We start from the raw sequence: 9,827 nt of genomic DNA, 5'->3' as shown, positions 1-9,827 counted from the left end.
AAGAACTGTTTCAATAAAGATTGCGCTATCATTCCACCCAGCCTTGCCTCCGCAGAATTATTTTATCAACATACTATATGCCGACACCTTTGAGGAGGAGAGCCCAGAAACTACAGGTGGCGTTGTCAGCAAGATAGCTATTGAAAACTTGGAGACACGCCAGGGGTCTAGAGACTGACTTTCACCCCAATTGGCCAACAAGGTGAGCATTTTCACTCTAGGGGTCAAACTCAGGCCCTGGATGCTACTGTGTGTGTGTTTGTCAAGCTGAAAATTGCCAACATGGGGGAAAATGGGCAACAGGCGTTTAGTTAGTTGACACAGGTTCTGTCTAAATTATTAAATTAAAGAGAAAAAGGAGAAACTTTAGTGGTAGAGATTAGTGGACTACTCAGAAATACGGTGCTGATGGTGGCAGGCATTGTGCCAGTCTACATCCTCATAAGTCATGCGTGAGAGTAGTCACTGTTTCCTACGCGCTAAGTTGTCTCAAATAGAGAAGTGAAATAGAGACGAGATAAAAGAACAGAGAATAGTAGAATAGAGTATTAGAAAATAGAGAAGAATAGAGTATAAGAAGAAGATAAATAGAATAGAGAATATAGAATGAAGAAGATTATAAATAAGAGAAACAAAACTGCTGTGGCCGCAATGACTTAACTGATTGTAAATACAAAGCAAATAGTGATAGACACGGCACCAGCTTACACTGTCGTGAGACTTGCATGAGGTCGGCCTTCATTAGTGGCATGGTTCAGTTGTCTCAAATAATAGAAAAGAAGAGAAAAGACTGGCCAGGAAAAAAAGAAGACCACAAAGAAACATTTAAGAGAGAGCGAAATGTCAAATCAAACTTATGGTTGTGACAGTAAACAATTTGGCAAGTCCAGGGGTGCGTGTGACGCCCATGGACTCTACTATAAATGATGTGGTGTGGCACTTGGTGGGCTGTTAGAGGCGGTTTTCCGTATTCTGAGTCCAAAAACCGTGTCGCCGTATGTGTCATATATACGAGTTGTAATGAAATTCAGCTGAATAAGTGTCTGTGTTTGTGAGTAAGGAAAAAGAGGGGAACCAGCCTGGTGGTATGAAGCTTTTAGTGCTTACTGTGTCCTCTGAAGCTGAATGTGGGCAATGAGATGCAGCTAAAGTTGATGTGAAAGTGGATTTGTTCATAGAATTAATTCTACGTAATCTATATAAATGCACATTATTAGAATATATAATATATAATGCATATGTATTGTAATTGATAACGTGATAATAAAAGATATAATAATAGATAAATAAATTATAGGAATGTATGTGGGATTTTCCAACTAAATTGATGTGATGCAATTGAGGGGGTTGTACATTTACCCTACAACTGAGAAGGTGACAGTTTGAGTCTCACCACTATCACAATTTTTAAGTCAGGTCATTTAGTAAAACTTCTAAATTCAGTAGTATGCTTTATATATGTGTTTACCTTCAGCAAAGATGGTCACTGTAAATAGGTCTTAAAAGACCTGCCTGATGAAATATAGGTTAAATAGGAATGAAGTATGTAGACCTATACAGGGCTTCATATAGAGGGGATATTAATTGGTGTAAAGTGGCTGTATAATAAAAGGGAATGAGGGATTGGTGGTATGAAAAGGTACCTATCAATCAAGTTATTATCTATATGCATAACAAGCACTATTAATCACATGAGAGAAAAAGTAGAAAAATGATATCATGAACATAAGATTAAATACACATATACAATTTGTGTGTTACAATTAAGCATACCTTGCTGTTATCAAGCAGTGTATGGGTAGATGTCGTTTGATTGATTCTAATGTGGAGAAGTTCAATGCATACACTGAGTAGACCTTTGTGAATATATGGACAATTGTTTATTTGGTCGATTGATACAGCTGGTCAAAGTATAAAATAGTTCTTTTACTCACTGCAACTCCCAAAGGCTAGAGCGGGAAGCCCTGATGCGAAGGAAAGGAATTAATTTAATTAGAGATGATGTAATCTCATGGCCAAAATATTGGTAAAAAGGAATATGATGCAAAATCTGAAAACATAAACAATAACAGATCTTGTAGTGGGAGACTACCTTCCTTATCCGTCCAATTATTCCACTATCAGACCCTGTGACTCCGCTCAAAAGTTAAAGTCCAAATCTGAGGAGAAACGGCTCTGAGACTAAGTCCAAACCAGAGGCAAGACAGCTCAGAGACTAAGTCCAAATTAGAGACAAGACAGCTCAGAGACTAAGTCCAAATCAGAGGCGAGGCAGCAAGTCTTCAGTCCAAAAAGGTGTTTATTCCAAGAGAAAAGTTATAAATCCATGAGGTACCCGGGGCAACTGAGAAATCTCCCCAGATCACCCATTTTTATACCTGGGGTCAAGGTCACCAACGCCCACTTGGACCACCTCCATTCCTCATGATCACGCGAGACTGTCATCTTACTATTCTCATTTTTGTCTGTCTTCCTTAAAGCCTACAAAGTGTCTCACCCAGGCCCCTATCTGTGGCCTTGGGTGAGCTGTGGCTGCACCTGCTGCTCCCCCACTCCAGCCTTTTTATTATAAAGAGAGCATCAAACCTTGGTCTTTCATCAGGCTCAAATTCCCTGTTAACACAGAACTGCAAGGTGTATTCTCAAATCAATGTATATGCATGATCATGACCCTGTTTATATTTGCCACTACAATCTGAGAACAGGAGATAGCTAAAAATGCATGATTGGAGTTGTGTGATGAACATCAAAACACTGACATGACTGAGTATCTAAATATATTGGGGAATTTTGGGTTATCCAAAGGCCATTTAGTTATGACAGATATGTAGTAGAGTGCATATATTCTTTAACGGGGATGGAAACTAAATCATACATATTGATTTTGCACTAAAAACCACCTCCTCACAGCAAATGCTTGACTGGAAATTAATTAAGGGACAAAGTTACTCTGGGCCTGTCAATATTTTTCATTTAGGGCAAAGTGGTGGTTACCTGTTTGAATGTTGGCTGATAAAAAGTGTTAATTTATGTCTTCAGAATGTGTGTGTCCATAGAGTGGACAAGTGAGAAGAGTAAAGGAGGGCTGAGCAGCTGGTAGGTGAACATGCAGACACAGACCTGTGACCTGCAGCCTGTGTTGGTTTGTGTTGTTACTCCCTCTCCCACACTTACTTATAGAGTACCAACACAACTGTTTAAAGCCTCAATAATTTAAAAAATAAACGGGATCTGCATTAATGAAATAATGATGATATTAAGCTGTGTAATGTTTATATTACTTGGAGGATGATAAAGAAGTGACACTTTTGGCTTGCTCTATGGACGAAATAATAGTCTTCATTTGTGTTTTTCTTTTTCCTCTTTCTATACACCGGGGACACGAAAGGCCAAGAGGGAAGGCATAAACATTAAGGTTGAGGTCGACTGGGAGCCGGACAAGAGTCACCGGACACCTGTTACGTTTGTTGGTGTAATCCTCCTTTGTTACTCACACTAAATCTGTGAAGCTAGTGCGATTTTAGCCACAAACCCTTTAAGGATACACACAGATAGATCCCTTTGAGATAATCCCATGAAGAAGAAACACGCCACAAACACATTTCCATGCAAACACACACGCTCAAACAGTCATGTACGTTCAAAGCTACAACAATTGCATGCACACAAAGTTATTGCACATACATGGGTAGGGTAGGGTACAAGTAGAGCTTGGCAATTGACTGATCAGCTAGTAAATAATCGGTTGTTAATAGTGATTTTATTATCTGAGTATAGAGTTTCATTTAACCTAAAATGATTTAATATCTGATGTCTGAATTGGTTTATAATTGTAGAAGGACATAAACGGTGGAGAGATTGGCACAGACATCAGAGATAGTTTGTCGGTTCTAAGAGAGAACTGCACGACTTTCAGGTATTCCATTTTCCTTAATACTGTTTAAAAGTTTACGAGGGTCTATTGAGTGCAAGCTCTCTTTTTCAATAATGCCCTGAGTATAAATACATGAATACATATATAAAATATAATCATAAATCATGATTACATTCAGAATGCAGAACAGAACAATAGATATTTGGAAATATCCAAGGAGATAACATGATTGAGGTCAAGAGCAAACTACAAGTCATTTCACTTCTGACAGGCATTGACCTGGAAAGCAGTCTTTTTCAAGACGATTTTTATAGTGGGAATGTTTAAAATTTAGGACTCTCGTGAACGAATGTGCAAATTTCTAAATGAGATCAAATTGGGGAGATAGTTGTATACAATATGCAGCAAGGCATTTTAGATATAAAACATGCAATGCTGTTCCCTCCTTATGTGTAAAAATGGCCATCCAACTTTGTCGTGAAGGACCCAGTGATGTGTTCTAAACCCATCACCTGTAATAAAACAAAGCGCAGAATGATACCTGAACAAGGGGGGGGGGACCTGAACAAGTTGTTTTCTACATTTCAAAGCAAAGCAAGCTTGGTTATGATAAGTTAATAATCATTTATTCTTTAGTTCTTAGTTAGTTCAGTAACATAGCTATCTAGATGCTTGGATATCTGTAACTGGAAACTCTTTCATAAAAGGTCCCATTCAATATAGGGATACTACTGTTTATAAGAGTAGAAGCAGATGGAGCTAGCTATCTTGGAGTTGTTTGAAAACTAGGGATAGAAGGCTAATGTCATCTAAAGAAAATAGGGAGAAACTTCTGGAGGAATTGGGTACTTTAGGTGTGTGGCTCAATCTGGTTCAGATGAATGGGTGAATCACCAACCAGAACACACTCTGCTCAGCTCCAGTTGCATAATTATGGAACAACAAGAAGCAGCTATGAAAACAAACAAGGATTAATGTCTTGGCAAAGAATATGACATTGAAGGGGGCATCCCACACGTAACTCTGATGATAGACAAGGATTACAAACAGCACCATGTTGGAGAAATAATGGCAGAATAAGAAGATGCCACCTTTGTTCCAACAAAAGGAAACTCTGCCATTTGGGGAAGTAAAGACCAGAGATGCATAAACATGATAATCTCTGCCCAAGGAGTGGGACAATCACAGACAATACAACTGACACGTCAATCAATGTTCAGTGTCAAGTCAGATGCAGGTCACCTGAAAGAAGAAATGTCGCTACAGGTTCCAGGATGTTTGTGGTTACAACACACCACTGACATTGGCCTCATGAAATCAACCAAGCCCAGGGCCTGGCCTCCATGGAGGAACCAGTACTCACGGAAGGAGGAGGCAATTTAGTTGATGGAACCAAAAAGGGCTGCTACAAACATGTTGAGAAAAAGTCTTCTGAACAACACACTGTTGTTGCCTGTCAAGAAACCGGATGACCGAAATTCCTCCAAAAGCTATGTACTTGTGTGGAGCTTTCTGCAGCGTTCCCCTTAGTGTTGAATCCTAGAGATTGTTTGGTTTCACATATAGGAAAAAACATCACATATCATACATTATCTAATTTAGTAGAGTGAAAATTTAAAAAGAAAATCTGACTTAGAAGAGCATTTACAGGTCCAGATCATACTAAGAGACTGAAGAAAAGCTATATATATATATATATATATATATATATATATATATATATATATATATATATATATATATATATATATATATATATATATATATATACATATAGTAAAAATATACATGAGGGGTAAAACATAAGTAATTAAGTAAATGCAATAAATATAGCAATAGGCGAATGAATAACAGTAGCAAGCTGAGCTGCACTCGGGGGAGAATCTGAAGTCACTGTACAATGGACAATAACTGTCATTTGGACTTAAACCACATAGGCGCTGTAACTATTTTGTATAAAAGATCTCAAAGTTGAGCTGTGACTCACTAAGCAGCCTACTAGATCAATTTATTATTTGGGTGAATGAGCTTTTATTTTTCAAAAAGTGGAACAGGAGTTATCCTGCAATAATCCTTGAAAATTATGGTCGAAGAATTCCTTTGAATCATGGTACAAATGCCTTGAGCAGGTTGTGGCATAGAGACTATCACAGGTAATAGGAGTATGTCAATTTGGCAAGGGGCACCACAGTGCACAGCAAATGCCAAAGTGTTAAAATCCTGGAGTTTTGATGACCAGAGTAAAAAACCTTACACTTTGGTGTCAAATGAGCACAAAGTACACTCCTCAGGCTGAGCCAGAATCACTCTCAGGTGTTTTTTCCAAGTAGAGTGTCAGAGTAGAGTAATTGCAGTGTTTATTTTGCATTATTGGAGTCTATTTGTTGATTGAGTCTTTCCCGGCCGCATCACCATTTAGGTTTCGATTTTGTCATCAGTTCTCTGCGCCCTCTCATTGGTTGGCACGGTGGGTGTTATGTATCATGTCGGAGCAGTGCAGCAACGGACCTGCACCAGCCTGTCTCTCCCCCCATCCACAGCCTACGGATTATACATCTATGCAAAAGCTGCGTTGGACTGCAGGTGAGAAACTATAAAGTGAATAATGTCGAGAATATCAAATAATTCTTCACGTTTTGAGTCTCATAACTATCATTAATAATTGAAAACGCCAACATTACTTAAAGAGGCAATAAGGTGGCTTCAGTTTAGTTTAGCTAGCTTACTCTATTAGTTGTAAAGTCACTGTAAATGTTAAACTTTTTAGAATTTTAATTGCGGTCGTAACGCAAGCCATAGTGAAGCAGGTTATTCAACATGAGAAAAATACGATTTGCCTGTTAGCATTAGCTCTCTCCCGCTGAGCTAATATCACTGAAGCTACTTCAAAGCTTCCGACTCCCGCTCTAATGCATGTATGCTCCAGACCGAAAATATGTCGCTAGCACTGCACATATTTAACACCGGAGAAAAGTAGTGTCCGAATGAAGAGCGGGCTTGTCGGACTCATACACGACCGTCAGTGGGAGTAAGAGCGATAAGAGGACCGAAGACCGTGGCAGTGAGCAGGGTGACAGCATGTGCTCGGGTCGCAGTTAGCATAGCATAGCCCTTGAACCTCGTGTTGCCTGTACCTTTCTTCAGTGTTGGGTGTGTATTCTCCATCTCACCTGGCCTGACCGCGTCCAGTCATGAGGTAGAATTAAGTTGTGTACAAGGCCTGGTTTTGTACTTTTGTGTCCACTAATGCAATTCTATCTTTATGTTGTAGTCGTGGAAAACCTACAGCCATGCTGTTCAAGGTGCAGTATAAAGGAAAGAAGAAGTACATCAAACTACATGGAGCCTCTCACTCAGAATTTCTCAAGGAGGGTAAGCTAATGTCTATGCTGCAAGTAGCCTAAAGGTTGTACTGTATATTGTGTCACCAGGACATTCATAATTGAATAACCTGTCATTGGCTGTTGATGGAAGCAATGGACAGCCATTCTTAACTGAAAAAGATAAGCTCCCTACAGGTAAATAAACATCTAGTCAAACTAAGAGCTGTTAAGACATAGTATGTGTTCACTTTTATCCACTATACTACTGACACGTAATTTGTATTCTCAGGTCGTTGTGTTTTAGTTGCAAAAATCTCTTATTGTAACACTAAGTTACAATAAGAGATGTACCCAAGCTTAATTTATCCTTTTTTCTGTGTTCGAAGCTAAAAGGAAGTTCAGTATACCGGCTGAGAAGGACATATATTTGCTGGATGAGAGTGGAACAGAGGTTGATGAAGAGGTCTTTAGTGACATCCTGGAGGAAAAATCTGACATCCAGTGGACGATTGTTGACAATCTTTCTGTCTGTGGTAAGTGGTCGTTTGATCAAATTGTGCATTTCAGGCTTACACTATCAATATCTGATCATTGTAATTGGCTTTTAATCACACAATTAATAAGGTACTCACCAATTTTCCCTTTAAAATGTAATTTGATCATTTAGGCAGAATTTGTTTTTCATTACTTACAGAACCAATCCATTTACTTATGAAAATATCAACTGATAAGAATACAGACCTCGGCACTTAGTTGCCACCAAGAAGACTGTCTGTTGTAGCCTAAATTGCCTAAAATGTAGCGACATTAACCATCAAAACTGATTGTAGTCTGTTAATGGTATATGGCTGAAAGACACATGCACATTTTCACCATGTCTTTCCATGCCCTCACCTCTTCTTATTTGAAACTGTGAGTCAATTAATGAAATCAGATGTGAAATGTGTTTTTGAAAATGATGTGTTCCCTCTTTTCAGACTCTCCTGCATCATCATGCACAGACACCTTGTCACTATCATCACACTCGTCGGATAGTGATGCTTTTCTGATGTCTCCCAAAAGACAGCGCATCGATGATTGCATTCTGAGCCCCCCAAGAAGTCAGCATGTTGATGACAGTTCTTCACGAGCCAAAGAGGTGGTGTTTTTTGTATGTTCCTTCTCATTATGATGTATGTTTTTGACATCATATTTTTGTTGTGGGGTGTGATCTTATTTTTTCTTCTTATATTTTTCTTGTTTTCAAGCTTGTCGAGAGAGTTCTGGAACAAAAGCCTGGAGGGGACAAAATACTTGCAGAATATGCGACTAAAGGACAGATGAAGGACCGAACACGCCGTGAACTTGTCAACACCGTTGTTGCTGATATGTTGGAAAAGTATGGGTATGTAAAATGCTTCAAGGTGCATTATTTAGTTATAAAGGCACATTCATAGTATTTGATTGCAAACATGTTGTTCATGAAAAACATGTAATGGAGTTTCTTGCCATCAATGCAACCTATCCATTACACCCACAGAAGTGCTCCACCAAAGGACAAGAGGACACAATATGCATTGGGGATTGTAACACTGTTCCCTTCCCTAAGAGATCCCTACTCCAGAAAGGGCTATGTAAGTATTTTTTTACTGAGACGTTCCCCAACTCCTCAAATTATTAAGTTAAATTATTATGAGTAACAGGTGGTGTTGTACAGGCAGCAAGTGGGCAGTCAACATTCTTGAAATTGACAGCCAATGTTTTGATGCATTTTCCTTTTACTAGGTGTATAATCATGCTTAAATTTCTTTTATTTATTTTCAACTTAGGAGCATTTCTTTGATGCAGAGAGCAATGAGGGCTACATTGCATGGAAACTAAAAAACACACAGCGAGGACTCAGTTCTGGCAATAACAGTGGAGTCAAGAGAAGGACCTCTCAAACCACAGAGAGCAGCGGACTGGAGCTGGCGAAAGGTTTTAACTTTTATGTTTGATCTTTTACACATCTGTTTTTTTTTTTAAATCTCAGTGATGATATAAAAAAAATAATTTGTCAAGCTTATTTTGCACCATGGCTTCGTACCTTTGGCAGTGTTTGATGTTTGGTGTATGAACTAATTTATGGTTCAGTTTCAGATTACACCTGTTGACAGTACTGCAGCACCCGCTGAATGTCATGTTGTACATTAACAGGCTGAGTATATTGTTCTTTAAAGGACAGGTTCAGATTTTTGAAGGCTGTATCACCCAAAGTTACAGTATCTGTGTTTCAGCAGACAATGTTTCCTTGCTGAGCTGTAGTGGAGCACTAGTAATTCAAAGAGGGATTTTGTCAGGGAGTTTGTAGTGACAAAAAATAGTCAACAGTTTTTTGTTTACTGCCAAGGGATAATCTGACTGGTGTTTGTTTATTCTATGATGTAATGCATAGACTACTAAAATAAAACTGATGTCATTGTAATAAGAGCCGACTGTACACTTCCATAATGTTAAGACATTTGTTAATATGTTTATTATATTATAGTAAAGATAATGTTACGTTTTCAAGAAAAGAATGTGTGTATTATATATTCTCAAAGTGATCATAATTCACTTTAAAGGTGTTAAGTGTACACCAATTACAGAGTATATTCTCATTCCCAGAGTGT

At 38.5% G+C, this 9,827-nt stretch overlaps 1 protein-coding gene across 3 annotated transcripts; it reads left to right on the top strand.

Moving 5' to 3' along the window:
- The first annotated feature begins 6,330 nt into the window (after window positions 1-6,330).
- On the top strand, window positions 6,331-9,645 carry LOC119016386. 3 transcript variants are annotated; one of them, XM_037092164.1, is made up of 7 exons: window positions 6,331-6,457; window positions 7,146-7,246; window positions 7,584-7,730; window positions 8,175-8,335; window positions 8,445-8,575; window positions 8,717-8,810; window positions 9,006-9,645. In XM_037092164.1, the coding sequence occupies exons 1-7, from the start codon at window positions 6,351-6,353 to the stop codon at window positions 9,171-9,173; spliced, it is 909 nt and encodes a 302-aa protein (XP_036948059.1). In that variant the 5' UTR covers window positions 6,331-6,350; the 3' UTR covers window positions 9,174-9,645. The 3 variants fall into 3 exon arrangements, with proteins under 3 accessions (XP_036948059.1, XP_036948058.1, XP_036948060.1); XM_037092163.1 differs by having other exon boundaries at window positions 8,445-8,581; XM_037092165.1 differs by lacking the exon at window positions 8,717-8,810 and having other exon boundaries at window positions 8,445-8,581; window positions 9,006-9,138.
- The last annotated feature ends 182 nt before the right edge of the window (window positions 9,646-9,827 follow it).

This window comes from Acanthopagrus latus, unplaced genomic scaffold, assembly GCF_904848185.1.
Source record: "Acanthopagrus latus isolate v.2019 unplaced genomic scaffold, fAcaLat1.1, whole genome shotgun sequence".
NCBI lineage: Eukaryota > Metazoa > Chordata > Actinopteri > Spariformes > Sparidae > Acanthopagrus > Acanthopagrus latus.
Note: the sequence above shows the minus strand (reverse complement) of the source record. Positions and strands in the feature narration are given on the sequence as shown.